The sequence below is a fragment of the Drosophila virilis genome, chromosome 2, assembly GCF_030788295.1.
Source record: "Drosophila virilis strain 15010-1051.87 chromosome 2, Dvir_AGI_RSII-ME, whole genome shotgun sequence".
Lineage (NCBI taxonomy): Eukaryota > Metazoa > Arthropoda > Insecta > Diptera > Drosophilidae > Drosophila > Drosophila virilis.
In genome coordinates, this window is record NC_091544.1 from 12,429,563 (window position 1) to 12,448,556 (window position 18,994).

The 18,994-nt window shown below is 39.2% G+C and overlaps 1 protein-coding gene across 1 annotated transcript in view; it reads left to right on the top strand.

Annotated features, from left to right (window-relative positions):
* The window catches only part of Pde6 (phosphodiesterase 6), a 61,603-nt gene extending 42,813 nt beyond the window's left edge, over positions 1-18,790 (top strand). The window contains exons 3-13 of the mRNA XM_032439565.2: positions 9,600-9,864; positions 11,525-11,770; positions 11,880-12,145; positions 14,464-14,553; positions 14,641-14,931; positions 14,990-15,233; positions 15,292-15,383; positions 15,454-15,777; positions 16,561-16,714; positions 16,770-16,929; positions 16,997-18,790. Coding sequence (XP_032295456.1) covers positions 9,600-9,864; positions 11,525-11,770; positions 11,880-12,145; positions 14,464-14,553; positions 14,641-14,931; positions 14,990-15,233; positions 15,292-15,383; positions 15,454-15,777; positions 16,561-16,714; positions 16,770-16,929; positions 16,997-17,609 — 2,745 coding nt within the window. The 3' untranslated portion in view covers positions 17,610-18,790. The remainder of the gene's footprint in view (positions 1-9,599; positions 9,865-11,524; positions 11,771-11,879; positions 12,146-14,463; positions 14,554-14,640; positions 14,932-14,989; positions 15,234-15,291; positions 15,384-15,453; positions 15,778-16,560; positions 16,715-16,769; positions 16,930-16,996) is intronic.
* The last annotated feature ends 204 nt before the right edge of the window (positions 18,791-18,994 follow it).

Genomic DNA, 18,994 nt, shown 5'->3' on the forward strand with positions numbered 1-18,994 from the left:
TTATTGGAATTATTTTAGATTAGTTATCGTTCTGGTTTTCTTTAGTTGACCCTGTTAAGCCTTCTTCTGTTCCTAATCTGCCTGGCAACACTAACCGGCACCATGATTTTGGTCCTGCCGGTCCTATTGGTGTTCGTATTTGTGTTGCCATTTGTGTTCCTGTTTACCACCACTCGCCTTACCCTCCGAGCAGTTCTACATTTTGCCAATTGCAACCGAAGGCGCCTGTTCTGCCTACGTAGGGTTGCAATACGTCTGCGAAGACGGCGTACTCTTTTGCTGGAAGATGATGTGGAAGTTGAGCTGGATGCAGTAGTAGCGCTTGAGGAAGCAGCAGTAGTAGTGTCAGATGTCGCACTGGCAGCAGTTGTTGCTGTATCAGAAGCTGTCGTCGTTGCAGCGTCAGCGGCAGGCGTGGTTGTATCCGCGGTCGTGGTGGCACAGCTAGGTTCCGCTGCATTGGCAGCGTCTGCGCATTCGTCTGCAGTGCAGGTGGCTGCTGCACATGCCGCATTGCTGCCCCGAATCAGGCAAATGGCCAAAATGGCACATCCGAAGATCAACGTTTGGAATTTCATTTCGTTGCCAGAAAGAGAGTTGGATTTGAATGTAAATTTGTGGCTCCGTCTGCCTATTTTATAGCGATTTATTTTTCATTTCTATTTACTCTTTTAATATCGAAATTTTTGCAGCTGTGTCAACAAATGAAACATTAAAATATTCACAAATAATTTAGTATGCTTACATTTATGATAGCCAGCACTTTTGATTGTGGGATTATCAAATAGAATTGCCAAATATACATGTATACCTTTCCTGAGGGTATTTCTATTCTGCCTTTGAATACTTTACACGCAGGGACTACAAATTTTTTTTTTAATAATTACATATTTTTTAATAATATTTGATGCAGTGTTATAAAATGAAATTTTGCAGACATGATAAAATCAAATGAGTATGTATTTGTTTGTGCTAGGGACGCAGCCTTATTAGCTTGAACAGATTTTTATTGGTTTTTAGTAGAGAGAGCATTAAATAACCGGCTTATAATAAACGCACATCTTCTTTTTCTATTGAGTATTTGAATAGCTGTTTTATGAAAAACAAATTTTGGCACAGCTAATTATATATGCACATCAAACTTAATAAAATACAAGCAAATCTAATTGAAAACAACCAAATGCGTATTTACAATATCAATCAACTAGGCAGGTGTGTATTGTTCAAATAATTCGCCTATTTTATATATTTGGAAAGAAATTTCTTACACACAATTCATTGCTATTAAATTACTTGTGAATACTTAAAAAGTCATTCGTTTTTATAGATTTTAAGAAAAATAAACAGCTTCGAAACAAGTTGCATAACCCCCACTGGGAAAGTTTTCAAATTATATTCGTTTTTTTATCTATGGTATATATTTATTTATATATATTATATTTCTAATATATTATATATATGGTTCTAAAGCTTAAGCCTAAACATACGTTCGTATATTAATACGTTAATATATTCCAAATATCGCTAGATGAAAATCATTTGTATATGTAGTTATGATCTAATAATGCCGGATAGCTAGGCCTCCTGGGGCTGGTCAATATGGCAAAATGGCAAGTCTGTAAATCTGCTGAGGCCCCACATTATACTTTAGTAAAGTATCAAATCATTTTATATACTTTGCTGATTATATAATTTATGAAAAATATAATTATAAATAGGTCTGTACTTGTAATAAGTTTATTTGAAAGACTCTATCCTATACTTTTTCGAAATATTTATTTTGGTTTCGAATTGATCTTCTTACTGGTTCTTTTCAGTTCAAAACACGACACCGTCGTGTTTAATTTGGCCCACCTCTATTTCGCTCCAAGTTCCATTGAGTAATTTAGCAGCTAAAAGCTGCTTGCTAGAAAACTTTTATCCACTGCGCGGATAATGAAATTTTTGTAGCACAACTTCAGGTGCACTAATTTATTTTGTAAATTGAAACCATGCTCTTCGTTGGCAGCACTCGATGGAGTTGAGTCCAACATAAAGACCATCGGGGCTGGCGTTCCTCGAGTGTGTTTGGGCCCACGCTATATACCCACCATGCCCATGACATGCCCACTTTTTTTTTTATTTATTATAATTAAGTGTAGAATCTGTACAGTTTTATTTAGAGCCGAACCCCATAACGCAGGTGGTCTTACTGTCGCCCAATCGTCTTGCCAAAACCTTGCCGTTTAAGTCGCCTTAAAGGTCGGGTAAGGAGTAGTCCTCTTGTGAACCATGCCCATACAATTGAAGGTGCGCGTCAAACGCATGCCATGATCTGCCTTTTCACACATATTTGTGCGTGTGTGTGTGTGTAGAGCTCGAAACTCAGAAATCACAAAAGCTCACATCTTTTAAAATTTTGTATCGGAGAGGCAAGCAACCAATCAAAAGGCACGCAAACGCATAAATGCCTCTACTCATATACAATATATGCAAGTGTGCTTAAATGGCAAGTCAAAACATTTTAAATGCACACATGCCAACATTTAGGTACCTTTACCAACGATAATGAGCTAAAATGCAAGAATTTTGCATCGCCGTGGCAAGCCCTTTCATTATTTCATATTGTTTTTCCCATATAAAGGAAATAAATGCCTCGGACATTTGAGAAAAATTTGAATTTGTGCGCATTATTGCTTGTGCGGACACACGCACACAGAGACATTTAAATGATCCCTAGAAATAATTAGAGAGCACTGAAAGTAAGCCAAAACAGTTTCCTGTAGTGGGAGCGAGATAAAAGACAGCGATGCCGTTCTACCACACAAATCACCTTGTATTTCTTACTTTCTTTCTCGTTGAGCAACTAAGCAGGTCTCAAAAACGAAGTCGATCTTGGACCAGATGTTGCAATTTTTAATGTCCACATGAATTGTACTGCATGTCTTATCTATATGTTGTTTTGTTAGTACCACTACGTAGCAATGAATCTAATACATTTGAACCACCTACCAACTGAAACCACGATTTTAAAGCAATTATCTTTACAAGAATATACGAATATTCTATAACACAATAAGCTATACGGAAAATTTCATCAAGATCGGTTAATAAATACAATGAAAACGTGTTTTGGCTGGCTTCGTGTTTTCGGCAGCTAGCGCAAATTGCAAGAATTCCTGTATACGTGTACACACACACATTCATGCTCGACATCTTTGAATTCTGTCAACAGCAGTTGCAATTGTATTGTATTGTTTTCTTTTCTGCTATTTGAATTCGTTTTTTCTCGCTAAGACTCAATTATTCGTGTGGCTGTTGGGTAGAGGCGGCGGAAAGTATTGTGGTCGAAGAAGAAGATAGTTTAGGGTATCCCCTAGTCGGAAGCTCCTGTCTTGTACCTTTTACTAGTTAAATATATAATATAGCCTATATGGTATTCCTGTCTGATCGGTTTACTTGGATAACTAAATTACCGCCGACTTTATTTAAAAAATATTTGTCCAATATGTTTATGGTATGCAATGTAAAAATGTATTCAATTTATTTGAAGTAATTTGAATAAGATTGGCGCTGTTTAACCCGTCCTATTCCTTCTATTTCTGTTTCTCCTTCTCCTATTCGCCATCAATGCGGCCCTTCTTCTCTGAGCAGCCACCCTCCGGGCACGCCTTCTCCTCCTACGGGCGGCCCTCAAGCGTTGTCTCCTCAAGCGACGCAGCTTACGCCTCAATCGAGCCACGTTAGCATTAGTACTAGACGAACTAGACGCACTGGTGCTTGAGTCCGAAGACGAGCTGCTAGCTGCAGTGGTCGCAGATGTTCCTGAAGCGCTTGAAGCTGTCGTTGCAGCAGCTGAACCTGACGCAGGTGTTGTTGTATCAGTAGCAGCAGCAGCAGCAGGCGTAGTTGTATCCAAGGTCGTGTTGGCACAGCTAGGTTCCGCTGCATTGGCAGCGTCTGCGCATTCGTCTGCAGTGCAGGTGGCTGCTGCACATGCCGCATTGCTGCCTCGAATCAGGCAAGTGGCCAAAATGGCACAGCCAAAGATCACCGTTTGGATTTTCATCTCGAAGCCAGAGCAAGTGTTGGATTCGAATGTCAAGCTGTGGCTCCGTCCGCCCATTTTATAGCGATTTTTAATTGTTGATTTGTGTTTAATTTTTTTTTTTAACATTGAAATAAAAGCAGCTGTGACACCCGAATGCTCAATAAATAACCTATTATATGTAGACCGTTTTGTGATTTGATGCTATATGCGTCACATTGGTATTTGAACAATTGTTAAAGAAAACAAAATACCACAATCGAGCCGCACGCTTAATAAATAGATAAATATATGTACCCTAAAAATTTATTGGCTAATGACAGGCAGCTGATCGCTGTGAAACTCTTTGTATAAATACAAAATATTGAAGCGCAACTACAGGCGAAATATTTGTTGGGGCCAAGTCTTGCAATCTATGTTTTTGGTTAACAATCAGGTTGTGACTGTGATGAGCGCCATACTAACAAATGAGTCTAACCAGTCGATTTGGGTTAGTTCCAAGCCGCGTAATATAGTCTATATGTATATATAACCTCCCCGACTTTGGGCACTCCTCGGTCTCTTTCCAAACCGGAAGCGTGCATGTACCAGGAGGCTTCAGAAAGCTTGCGGAGCGTAGTTGAAAGTAAAGCGCCTGTTTAACTGCACCCCTAAATATTTGTAGCTTTTGTAGTGGGTTAATATTTGACGACGCAAGATAACTCCCGGACATATATCTCAGAAGCTTAGTAGATAAATTTATTTCTTAATTGCGTCGTGTCGTCTGCAAACGTGGCGTGGATCCATGATAAAGAGGGTGTAGAGCGTGGACCCCAACATACTGCCTTGATTTACGTTTGTTGATTTCATTTGCTATTCTCTTTAATAAATAATTTTATAAAATATAGAAAAGGAAAATGAATATTAAAATAACAGAGAAAGAATATAGAAAAAAGATAATTTTAGATCATTTTATTGCGAACCATGTGGGTAGGATGCCTGCACGGACTGCGAAGGCTAAAACCGTTGCTGCTGCTATAGTCAAAAGATTCAGGTACATAGTTTATACAGAGGGCATTATGTTTAAGTAAACGGATTGCTTCATTCTTGACTTATTTATAAAATACACATTCTGATCGGAACTTTGTTGTTTAGCTTGAAGTCTTAAATAGGGCCTTAAACATATTTCAAGACTCGCCGTGGCTAAACATCAATGTAAAACCCTATATGTGATTCAAAATCATTGTTACAAACTTTTAATATATTCTTCAAACGTGGGTGCTAGCATTTTTTAGCTCTCCATAGCTATTGTTATTAGATAATAATTTTGTGCCTTTTGTTGTTAGGTTTCAATGGATATTTAAACAAATGCTTCTAGCATATACAAACTTCTAAGCACAATGGCCATAACTGTAGAAAGTAGTCAAAAACTAAAAAACAAAAAACAAAAGAAAAACAAATTTTAAAAACTAAGTAAACATGCGGTTGTTGTGAATGTTCAAGCTGTTGTGAATGTTCTTCTTTGACTTTCAACTGTTAAAAAAAAAAACATTAAGTGTGTAGATTTTTCAATCGAATATTAATTTCGATTGCATTTAAATAATAATAACAATGATAAATAATAATATAATATATTGAACGCCTGCTGTCCTTTTACCAAATTATATGAAACGCATTCAAGTCAATGAAGAAAACACCGCGCTTTTCTTATGATTCATTACACTGTTCGTTACATAAAGATCCTGGTTCAAGATTTAGCCTGAGCATGGAATTGGACTTTATTTAATTGTTAGTTGTTTCCTTACTCTGCAAATTGTCCTATCTAGACGTAGCATACGCAATCGCAGCATACAAGCATTCGTCTTGGACTTTCACCTGGTTTTTGGTGGAACTCCTTACATGACACTGATGTGAATGGGCTTCGTTTCCCTTTGTAGCAATTGCCCTGATATTATTTTATTTAATTTATTTTGCTATTTATTTACTTTTCTTCATTTGCTAAGAAACACAGCTGCGGCAATCCACGCTTAATAAACAACGCGTGCCAAATGTAATTTGATGTTTGCTTTTCACGAAAATGTATACCAAATTTTATATTTAACCAACTGGTCGTTAGTGCTAAAGGCATTAAAGTAAGTTTGGCGTTCCAGATCTTAAGTAAGGCAAATTCCTTGCCACTTGCATTTTCCGGCCTTATACATTTCAAGTTTTTGCCTGAGATTTTACGTAGAAAATTTAAATTTATTCCATGAAAGTAGGAATCAATTTTTTCCGACCGTTCGTTAAACCCTTAAATCGCACTTTTCATCCAAGGGGAAGATCGAACGAAACTTTAATTTTGCACTTACAAGCTTTGTCTACCATTTGCCGCTGGGAATGGGTGGAGTTTCCGATTTTCCGATTTAGGCAGCGTATGATAAGCACACTTATTTCGGCTGGAGTAGCTGGTGCGTACGTTCGACTGCTTGGATCTGATATGATATGGTCTGGTCGAACTTGGCTTTTGCCGGGATATGCACACACTCACGCACACAACAATAGAGTACTTCAGCTATAACACACGCACACACAGCCAAACACTTACCTTGCACTTGCAAAATCAAGCTAAATGCGAGCGACACTCAAGGACTCAGAGGATGTGTGTGCGTGCACTTGTCTGTGTGTGTGTGTGTGTGTGTGTGCGTGTGTGTGCGTGTGAACAACTCTTCTGGCACATGAAAAAAGAAAAAACGGCCAACGTCTGGCTTAACTGGCAAGTGTTTTACGGCCAACAACACGAGCTATGAGGCGGGTTCGAAAGATGCAACATTTTTTAAATTATTGCCAACTTAAGCGAGTGGCTTGCTGCCACACACAATTGCAACAGTTGCAGCTTAAAAATCTGGTGCCCCCACCTGGTTGGTTGCAGGTGTTGCGTCGCATTGTCAATTTGTTTAAGTGCATGTTACATAATGCAAGCGACGGTTGACAGTCGACAGCTGTTTTATTGTTGCCTTATTGACTGACTTAACGAGGACTCTGGCCGCCAATTTCATCAGCTGCCGTTCTGCAGGGGGCATCAAACCGGGGATCTCGTTTAATTTGCAGTCGTGCCAAAGTAAAATCCCATTAAAAGTCGTTTGGCTTTATGTTTGCTTCCTTTTTTTTTTTTTTAATTTTGTTTGTTTGTTTTTGTTTCTGTTTTCATTTGTATTTATCTCCGGCAAGGTTTTAAAAAGTTTGTCGGCTGTGCATGTAGTTTTTATTGTTGTGCCAAAGCACTGAACATTGTTTTTGTTATTTTTTTTACTGCTGGCAAAAGTTCAGAGCACTCGTTTCGGTTTGATTATTTAAAAGGGTCCTTGAAGCAGAAAAGGTAGGGAGACAATAGCAAACGTAGTTTGTCCCCACTTCTCTCCTCCCTCTAGTCTCTGTTGTAGGTAATAAAACTAGTTAGAAGTTTGGTTACCTTGGGTGCTGTATTTTCCTACTCTTGTCAAGAGTATTCGCATTATGTCACCAATTGTGTAGCGCATAGTGAGGGACGTTTCCGACAGACTCGATAAAGACAGAACTTGGCATTCGTCTTCATGCAGCCAAGCCTTATCAACGTCTTACTACCATATCGAAAAGCTCTATGCGTAGAATCGATCGAAAAACTTCCCCTTCTCCCATTATAACCGTACCAAATCGGAGTGCTACAAGATGCCCAACATGCCCACAAGAGTATTTGGTCTTCGGCGAATAGAAAAAGCCATGTCTTTCTTTAAGATTCCAAAGAGGAACTTTGCAGTTAAATATTTGAATTACTTTTATTAAAAAATATATATCTAAAATGCTTGTAAGAGAAATCTGTTTTAGTAAAGAAGCCTTCAAATTTGCATTTATTATATTCAAATAACAATTGTTTACTTCTCTGTTTATTTAATTATTTATTTATGAGACTCTTAATAGGTTTGCCCGTTTAGCCTGCAGTTTATGGGCCACTTAAAAAAATTGTAATTAATTTTAATTGATTTTCAACGATTGAATATTTCATTGTGTTTAAAGCAAAAGCATGAACTAAAATAATATTATTTCCACAAATGCTATTGTTGGAAATTCAATTAAGCCAAGAAATTATATTGGCTAAAGCCACATAACACAGCGCGAGGCAAGACTGAGGACAGACTTTGGATGTAAACAATTTAATTGGCTGCCATATTTATAATATCCATTAAGCCACAAGACTATTTTCATGACATTTAAAATATGTTTCTGTATTTGACGGTCAAAATAGAATCAAAACATGGCAAGCACACGCAGAAGTTGTTTAGGTTGTGCTATCCCAATTGGTCAAAAAAACTAGTGGGCGGGTTTGGCCCAAGAATCAAACGTGCATAAGAAACATTTATTATGTACAAACAAAAGTGACCAGTTTCTGATTTGAATTAAATCAATATAATCTAACCAAATTTGAAGCAATTCCGTCCATTGCTATATAATTATACGCTCGAACTCGACCCCTTTGTATAAGAAATATGGGAAAATAGGTTTTCTAAAATTTTAGTTTTCCCATTTTTTATATTAACAAATTAAAGAATTATTCAATTAATTAAATTTCTGAGATTTAGGAGAGGACAACAGCTTTGGACATAAAAGAAATGTCCTAAGAAATGTTTATTAATAATTAATTTTGTATTATAATATATTTAGGAACCGGGCTCATCAAACGCGTTGAAAAACATTGAGCTCTGTGTTATTATTATGATATAATGATTATAATCAGAAAAATGTGGATACATTTCTTGAGCTGTTGCCGTCCTTTCAATAGAATAACTTCTGTGTCATTAGACATTTATTTTTAAGCATATAATTATCGATATTTTTGTGCGCGACACGAAGCCTGCTTCTGTACGACTGAAAATAAAACAGCAGCAACAACAACAATAGCGAAATGAATAATAAAAATACAATAACAAATTGCCTTAATTTGGCAAAATTGTCCCACAACAGGAGGGAAGGGGAGTTGTTGGCTGTCCAAAAAGCGGAAGGCAGAGACAAAGGCTAAATTGCAGGCAAGGTCCCGGTCGTCGTGGATAGTAGGCGCACAGCACGCAAAGTTCCCAGCCCAGAGGTGCCCTCGTAATTGGCCCCTCGCACGCAGCCGAAAGGGCATTTTATATTCAATTACCAGCTTGGAGGAGTCGGCCCCTTAAAGCAAACTGCTAATGGTCACCTTTGACCGGGGCGGGCTCAGTTTCATTTCGAATCGAACGCGGACCAGATGACAAGTCGCATGGTTTAAGTGTTCTGGAATTTAGGAATTCAATTTGGCTGGAAGTACACGTGTGCCGCAATATTGAAAATAATGTATGTACATTTGCATAATACATACTGTAGTTGAAGACGCCTTCAATAATGCCAGCTTATCGTTCTATTAATATCAATGCAGAGTGGCAGAGCAATTACAGCAGCTAATTAAATGCCGCCCACGGCCACAGAATTCAATTATTTCAGGGGCAGGACGAATGGGAGCTCAAGTGTGCTTCGTCCTGTATATGATTGTTGTACACAATTTAAGCCATTCATTAACATTTATTATCCATGTGCTTGGTCTTCCCTTTCCATGCAGAAGTCACCGCGCAAGCTTTCCAATTCATCGGTGCATGCGCTGCCCGAAAGTCGACGCCATTTGATGGAACTGGACGAGGGTGAGCTCTTCATGGAGCTGATACGCGACGTGGCCAATGAGCTGGACATTGATGTGCTCTGCCACAAGATATTGGTCAACGTCGGCCTGCTGACCCATGCGGATCGGGGATCCCTTTTTCTGGCCAAGGGCACCCCCAACAACAAGTATCTGGTGGCCAAACTGTTTGACGTCACACAAAAGACAGGTGAGCACCAAATGCCAATACGAATTTTCGATTTCCAGCCATTGTCCATTGTCCAAATGTTGCTAGGCAACGGGCGAAAGGCAAAACTGAATGCACTGCAAATGGAGAAAGGGCAAAATGGTAGTCCGGTTTAATTAAGTGCGCCCTGCACAAAAAAGATTCCAACTAACAATCGAATGCTGAATTCAATGCAGCTGTGTTCAGAGCTAAGGATATGCTGCTGGATGCAAAGTGATTCCGGCTTGAGGAGCATAATGCCTGAGCATATTAAGACCTGTTATTTAACAAAGAGCTCAAAATGACGAACATTTTTTAGAAATAAATTGAAATTGTTGTTCAACTGAATAACTTGACTGACGTAGCTCACAGAAGCCAGTGCTGGGTTTTAATGAAAATATAAGCTCAAATCGTAATTGCGAGGGTTGCGCTCTGTATTCTAACTATGCCAAAGCTTTGCATTTTTGTTTAATTTTTAGAGTGTTAATCGTAACATCAAAACATTATTCGCGTCAAAAAATTTATCTACCTCGCATAAGTCAACATTTTTATAAAATATAATTCTACCTTCACTATTTTACGCAAGACAGCCAGATATGAAGGGCAACCCGAAATAACTATTCTTAACTTTAATTCCGAATCTCTCAATGCTGGATCGAAATGGAAAAATCCTTACATTATAAAATAAAACTTTTTGCTAAATTTAAACTTCTCGGACTCATGCGATTAAGCAACTAAGCGGAGATACAAGAAATACTGCATACTTTTTATTTTATTAAAACTTTAATTTCAATTTAATTTAAAAAAAAAAAATGTGTGAAAATTTGCTTTTATTTATTAAAGAGAAATAATTTAAATTATTGTTGCTGAACTCTCAACTGATTGAAAATGTGCATTAGGCAAGTTCCAGTGCAAATTGTCGACTACTTAACCCTCACAAATTGGCGCTCATTAGCGGCTGGGGCAAACACTCGGTTCGGTTGGACGGCGGAGGCGGGAAACGCATTAGCAAATTAAGCCTAAGCGGAAGCGGGCATTAAAAGTTTTTGGCAGGCCAGACCATAAAACTCAAAAGGTTGCTATCAAATGAAAAATAGATGCTGGCTAAAACGTGTTCAGGCGAACAGACTGGCAGTGAGCAAGAGGGGCGAAAGACAGGGGGAGATAGAGGTAGAGGTAAACACACACACACACAAGCACATTTATTTGCAATGAATCTCGGTGTGTGTTTCGTGCGTTAAAGCCGCCTCTTCCGCTACATAATTCAGATGGCAAATGTTTGGGGGCAAGACGAAAAAAAGATTAGAGCTAGAGCATAACCAAGGTTTACTTTTTGACACACACACACACACAAACACCCCGCACACCCACACACAAGTACAGCTACACATGTGAATTGGCCATGTAAATTCAGCTGGGACTCACGAGCTGCGAACTGCGAGCTGCGAGTCCCTGAACCAAAAGCCCGAGCCACATTTGACTTTTAGCGCCTTTGGCCTGGATTCCGGACTGGCATTTGTTGCTTTCAGCCATGGCTGATGTATCTTTCGCGTGGCAGACTGAATATTTTGTCTATAAATTTAATATTTATTTAGCTATGTGTGTGCGTTGGCTTTGCCTTTTAATGATTTATGCGCCCTGCCTCTACCCCTCTCCCATACAGCTCTCAAGGATGCGGTGACGCGGGCGCGAGCCGAAGAAATTATTATACCATTTGGCATTGGCATCGCTGGCATGGTGGCGCAAACAAAGGAGATGATTAACATCAAGGAGGCATACATGGATGCGCGCTTCAATTGCGAAATCGATCTAAAGACCGGCTACAAAACGAACGCCATACTCTGCATGCCCATTTGCAATTACGAGGGCGACATCATAGGCGTGGCACAAATCATCAATAAAACGAATGGTAAATAGAATCCCAATCTCAATCCCAATTCCAATCCTAATCCTAATCGCAATGCCCATAAATTGGCTCACTTGTTACATTCGAGATTTTGACAAATGTTATCCTGCAGGCTGCATGGAATTCGATGAGCACGATGTGGAAATATTTCGCAGATATTTAACATTCTGCGGCATTGGCATACAGAATGCACAGCTTTTCGAAATGTCCGTCCAGGAGTATAGGCGCAATCAAATCCTTTTGAATCTGGCGCGCAGCATCTTCGAGGAGCAGAACAATCTCGAGTGCCTTGTCACCAAAATCATGACCGAGGCCCGTGAGCTGCTCAAATGTGAACGCTGCTCGGTATTTCTGGTGGATCTGGACTGCTGCGAGGAGGTGAGTAAATGCCTAATGATGCCATAATAGCCACAGCTGCTGCCGTCAATTGTTAATGAATTTTTGGCGCCGAATGTTGTTGCTGCTGCCGCCACATTGTTGGCCTGCTTTTCCAAGTACATGGCACATGGCTGTAATGAAATGTTTTTCGCTGTCCGCCCACACATTTGGGGCGTGGCTGGTTGGCACGACTGTGGTCGTGGCTGAGTCGCTGTCAGTTTCATTAAAATTAAAATGGCTTAAACGCCAACGCGTTCATTTTGTCTGTCTGTTTGCCTGCCCGTCCGTTTGTCAAGTTAACTGTGAGCGCACCCCAAGGAAATTAAGATGTCCAATTTATATTACAATATTTCTTTTCTTTTTCTTTCTCTGTGTGTGTGTGCGCGTGTGTGTATGTAATATTTCTTTCATCCGCCATAGCCGCCAAGCCGGAAGCTAACTAACTTCCAAAGGTAAATTAAGCCAAGACCAGGCAATTCCCATTGTGCTACTAAGCAACGAGTCCCATTGCCTTTTCTGCTTCCGCTCATTCTTTTAGGCCCGAACAAGCGCCTAATCTGCAAACATACCTCTTCTGGCCTCTAGCACCGACAGTTTATGTGCTAGTAGTTGTCACCCAAACAAACCACCTGTCCCTTGTTGACTCAACCCACAAGCAGAAACAAAACAATTGTACAAATTAACAGCCAAAATAAATGTTTTGTATGCGCGTCTGTGTAATCAGTTTTGCTTGGCTTTGCTCATTTTATTAAAATATATAGTACTAATTACAATTTTTTTAATAATAAACTGAGAATTCGACAGATGCTACTGTTATTCAATATTACTATCGTACTTGTATTAGCATTGCTGCTGCTAGCATGAGACTAAGCAGATAGTCTCTGCCAAGCATGATCGAAGTGTGTTGTGTAGCGTTCAGTTTAGTATTTAGAGTTGAGTATTTACTAACAATACTACAAGACAGAGAAGAACATTGAATGAGTAGAGCATGAAGACGAGGGAAATATTCCTACTCGAACTGAATGGACATACTCTTAGGAAGGCATTTTTGTGATTGCAACGACACTCGGAACTTGCTGTGCTGCCAATATGCCTATTAATAAGGAAAATATCAAAACAATTAAACATTAAATTAGATTCACAATCTGTGTATAATTGGCTATATTCATTAAATAGCTGGTAAGCTTATTTCTACCTTATGCGGCACATTTTTGCCTCAATTAGAAACTTAATTGTAGAGAAATTAGCAAAGCAGATTTTTTTCTTTACAAATTGAACGGCAAAGACAAATTCTAGAAAATTGTTTATTTTATGTATAAATAATTGAATATATTTTCTAATATGATTTCTTGGTAAGAATAATGTACAAGTTTTGGGAAAGAATGTGAAGATTTTAGGCAAAAATTTCCATCTTTATTGCAATGCGCAAATTAAAAGTATCTAAAAAAAATATACAAAAAGAAAACGTAAATACGTGGAAACATATTTGCGTTGATTTGCGGAAAAGCACGCGAAAATAATTTTCATTTCGTCTAAACAATTTACACGAAATAATACTTAAAGAGACAACTTGAACTTTTTAATAAATTGCGTGATATTTAAAAATATCCCATAAATACTTGGAAAACTTTTCATTTGCACTCAAGATGCATATAAACAAAAATATATATAAATATATTAAACATGCATAACATGTTATGACAATTGTTATTCATAAACTGAATTCGATGGCAACAATGCTAGGGTCCATTCATAGCCTGGACAGAGGGAAAAATGTAATTAATTTGGGTAACTGGGTCAAGCGTATTAATTATGTTAATATTGTTTTTAGATATATTGCAATTTGTATGTTGTTTCATTCGGGGAAAGCAATGTTACTTTTTGTTTTTGTCTATAACTATATTTATGGCACTTTGTGCAGCTAAATTAAATGCTTATTGCTGTTGATTGCTTATTCATTGGGGTCTGCATTCAAATGTGATTACCCCACAAATTGCCAATTAACTCGTGTCCGATAACGTAAATACATTTATATATATATATAAATATATATATATATGTATGCAAATTATGCCTGGCCACTTCAGTAAAGGTAGCTCGGGAAAAACTTGTTAAAAATATGCCAAGTCATGTGCAGCATATCCGTTAAATGATGTGCAACGCGGTGGCAGGCAAAAAACGTTGAGTGCTGCCTCAATGTTGTCCCAGTGTAAGCAAAGGCAATTTATCAGCGGCTGCGCCTGCACGGGGAGCGGCTGTTGCTCCATTAGTGGCAGCCACTTAATGTCCATGTACCTTGCACATGCCCTTTTTTGCAGAGCCATTTGGAGAAGATAATCGAGAAGCCTCATCAACTGGAGCAGCGCGCCACGCGTGCCATTAAAGGCGGCGACAGCTTTGAGGAGAAGGTGAGCATTAAGGTTTTTCGTCCATTCAAATTTCACATATCCCATATCATATTAATTATTGATTTTCCTTATACTTGTCCCTTGCAGCAAAAGATGCGCAATCGTTTCACAGTTCTCTTCGAGCTGGGTGGCGAATCTCAGGCGGCAAACGTATCCAGGCCCTCCATCAATGATCTGAGCCACTCGACACTGGCGCAGATCGCACAATTTGTGGCCACCACCGGACAAACGGTGAACATTTGCGATGTTCACGATTGGGTCAGGGAGCACAATCAAATACGCGCCGAGGGAGAGATCGATAGCACACATGCCATACTCTGTATGCCCATTGTGAATGCACAGAAGACGGTCATAGGCGTGGCACAATTGATAAACAAGGTGTGTAGCTAGACTCTCATGTGTAATCTTCTGCTGATGGGCTGTTCTTTCTGTGCAGGCGAGCGGTTTGCCCTTCACCGAATCGGATGCCTCCATATTTGAGGCGTTCGCCATATTCTGCGGACTTGGCATACACAACACACAGATGTATGAGAACGCCTGCAAGCTGATGGCCAAGCAGAAGGTGGCGCTGGAGTGCCTCAGCTATCATGCCACGGCCGGTCAGGATCAGACGGAGAAGCTCATACAGGATCCCATTGCCGAGGCGGAGACGTACAATTTGTACAGCTTCACCTTCACGGGTAAGTATCCAAAATTTCACCAGATCTTTGCACACGCTCTCTTATCCATCCCATCCAGACTTTGACCTGGTCGATGATGACACTTGTCGTGCAGTACTGCGCATGTTCATGCAATGCAACCTAGTCTCACAGTTCCACATTCCCTACGATGTAAGTGTCATTGCCATCAAGGTGCTGCTTGCAAATTCTGACATCGAATCAACATTGCATTCCCTTCCAGGTGCTCTGTCGCTGGGTGCTGAGCGTACGCAAAAATTATCGTCCCGTCAAGTATCACAACTGGCGGCATGCTCTAAACGTGGCTCAGACAATGTTTGCCATGCTGAAGACGGGCAAAATGGAACGTTTTATGACCGATCTGGAGATACTTGGCCTGCTGGTGGCCTGTTTATGTCACGATCTCGATCATCGCGGCACCAACAATGCATTCCAAACCAAAACCGAATCCCCATTGGCTATACTCTATACCACCAGCACCATGGAGCATCATCATTTCGATCAGTGTGTTATGATACTCAACTCCGAGGGCAACAATATATTCCAGGTAATAATAAAGTTTAATTTTCAAATAGTTAAATCTTCAACTCTAATAGTTTGGTTATAAATTCATCCTTTTTGATAAATTTAATAATCCAGAAATTGATATTAATCAAATTTTATATATTTACTTTCACTTAACCGAGACATTTTTATAAACAAAAAATCTGTTAATTAGGCCAAATCCTTAAAATATGTATAGTTGGTTTCCCAAAATGTGCATTATATGAAAATATGACTTTAGTTACGCAATACATTTTAACCATCAAACTTTCTATTGCGTATTTTAACCGTATCTCGGATAAATGAAGTTTGATCCCTGAGAGATTTGTCCCTCGTAAAATCCTCATTGGAAATTTTATAGAATAGATTGGAATTAAAAATAAGAAAATATGTTCGCAAAATTGTGACGTAAAATATTACAACATTTTTACAATTTCGATAAGCCAATCGCTGCTCCATCTAGGCGCATTTTTATTTATTTTTATTTTATTATTATTTTATTTAATCAAGTTATTCAAGTTGTTAGAAGATCTTACCTTGTTTTCCCCAAAGTAAATTGTCTCTGAAAGTATGCTATATAATTTCTCTATTGTAGAACTTTTGTTGGGGTAATTTTTTGCCACTTCTATTCGACAGATAAAAATCTTGCCCGGCCCAAATTTTCGAACCCGAAAGTATGCAGTCACATTTATCCCTGAAATGTTTTTCCCTTAATGTTTTTGCAAGAAATCATGATTTAATCAGTTAAGACTAATCAAAATATATATAATATACTTTCCTTCAACAGGCGCTGTCGCCCGAAGATTACCGCAGTGTTATGAAGACTGTCGAAAGCGCTATACTTTCCACCGATTTGGCAATGTATTTTAAGAAGCGTAACGCATTTCTCGAATTAGTTGAAAACGGCGAATTTGACTGGCAGGGTGAGGAGAAGAAAGATTGTAAGTACCTGAGGCACATGTCGCGTATACGTAATATTTTCGAAACTGCCTTTAGTACTGTGCGGCATGATGATGACGGCCTGCGATGTAAGTGCCATAGCCAAGCCCTGGGAGGTTCAGCATCGCGTGGCCAAGCTGGTGGCAGATGAGTTCTTCGACCAGGGCGATTTGGAGAAGCTGCAGCTAAACACGCAGCCGGTGGCCATGATGGACAGGTGAACAAATCGATAAATTATAATATTATTGCATACAATAACTGTTAATTTGCAACGATGCGCACAGGGAACGCAAGGATGAGCTGCCCAAAATGCAGGTGGGATTCATTGATGTCATTTGTTTGCCGCTCTATCGCGTATTATGCGACACATTCCCATGGATAACGCCGCTGTACGAGGGCACGCTGGAGAATCGACGCAACTGGCAGGACTTAGCTGAAAAGGTGGAAATGGGCCTCACCTGGATCGATCATGATACGATTGACAAGCCAGTGGAGGAGTTTGCCGGCTGTGCCGATGAGGAAATCAAGGACATTGAGTTCACAGTGACCACGCTCAACTGCAATCAGCAGTCGCAGCATGGCGGCGACGATAGCCACACGCCGGAGCATCAGCGCAGCGGCTCACGGCTAAGCATCAAAAAGACCGGCGCCCTGGGCAAAGTAGTGCGCTCCAAGCTATCAAAGACGCTTTACAACAGCATGGATGGCTCCAAGCCGAAAACATCGCTCAAACTGCTCGAGTCGCATGTCAGCGAGGATATGGATGACAAGAGTCCGACAAGCCCATCTCAGCCGCATTTGGGCAGCGTTGGGCGGATGTCGGCATCATCATCCACATCGTCTGCCGGCACCGTCGACAAGAGCAAGAAACGCTCCAAGCTGTGCGCGTTATTATGACGAAAACCCTCCAATTAGAGTTTGCTGACCCCCTCCAGTGCGGCTGGCAGTGAGACTGACAAAAGCGGAGGGGGGCTGACCGACTTCTAATTGCCTGAACCTGGCTGGACAGTGTGCTAAGCAACAAATGCCAGCCAGAAATCCTTAAATTCAACAACTTAAATGACATTGTCTTAACTAACTACTATAGTATCTAATTTATGTGCAGTTCAAGTTGAATGAATACCTTTTTTGGTTACTCTACGTGTATATGCCTATAAGTAGAGAACAACACACACAAACATACCCAAACAGCAGAGATAATTGCAATATTATACCTAAGTGAATGTCAAATCATGTGATCTATTTAAGGTCCTAAAGGTCAAAGCGCATGCGCGTTATGCCTTTTGGTATACTCTCTCCTTCTCTCTAACTCTCTATTGGAATCTGCGAATTACCTGTAAGCTCTTAGGTGTTTGTACTCCGCTCTCCAGCTAAAACCAAACACTATATCTAAATAGATTATCAATATTAAGTAGTTCTCTTTCGTAATCGAAACCGTGCTAGTCAAGCGTATGAAATACCAACTATATAGCATATACACATACATGCAATCACACGTATGTTTATAGTATGTGTAACCTTGTGTAGGTTTAAGCATGAAATTTAATGAGGCTATCACACATATAACATATATTGGCTATCAAGGTTAATGTACCCAAAAACTATTACAACTAGTCCGCATGTGATATCTACATACACGTGTTGTACTCAACCTATGGTAACTTGTGGTTAAAGCTTTTACTATCTAGATGGCATAACTAATTAAAATACAATCTACACTAAATTAACAATTAACTATAGTAAAGCACAATTTGTGTGTTAAATAGCAACACGCAATTAACCTACTCATATATGTTTAGCCAAACAACCAGAACTTGTGAAGAATATAAACTATAGCAATATTATATGATATTTCTAGACTAGCTAAATTACCTACCTATATATCTATATATAAAAAAAAAATCAAAAGACACTCAAATAAATATGGTATGTACTTTGTCGTTTGTGAGCACAGCACAGGATGGAAATATTGTAAAATTCAAACATACCAACGTTTAAATATTAAAAAAAAAAAAATAATAATAAATATAATAATGAAAAATTTATTGTAGAGACAAAAATAAACACATATAAAATGCGTTGCGTGGCGTCAATTTTGTCAATTTTTGAATTCAACTCAAATCTAAATGGCAGTTTAAGCAAATCGTTAGTATATTCTATTAGCACCTATTCAATTAGTGATTAACTATTTATATTAACTAAAAGATATGCGCACTTTTGTGTATCCCAATCTCTCTATCCGTCAGAGCAAAGTTGCAAAGAATCTTACTTTATGTGTGTAT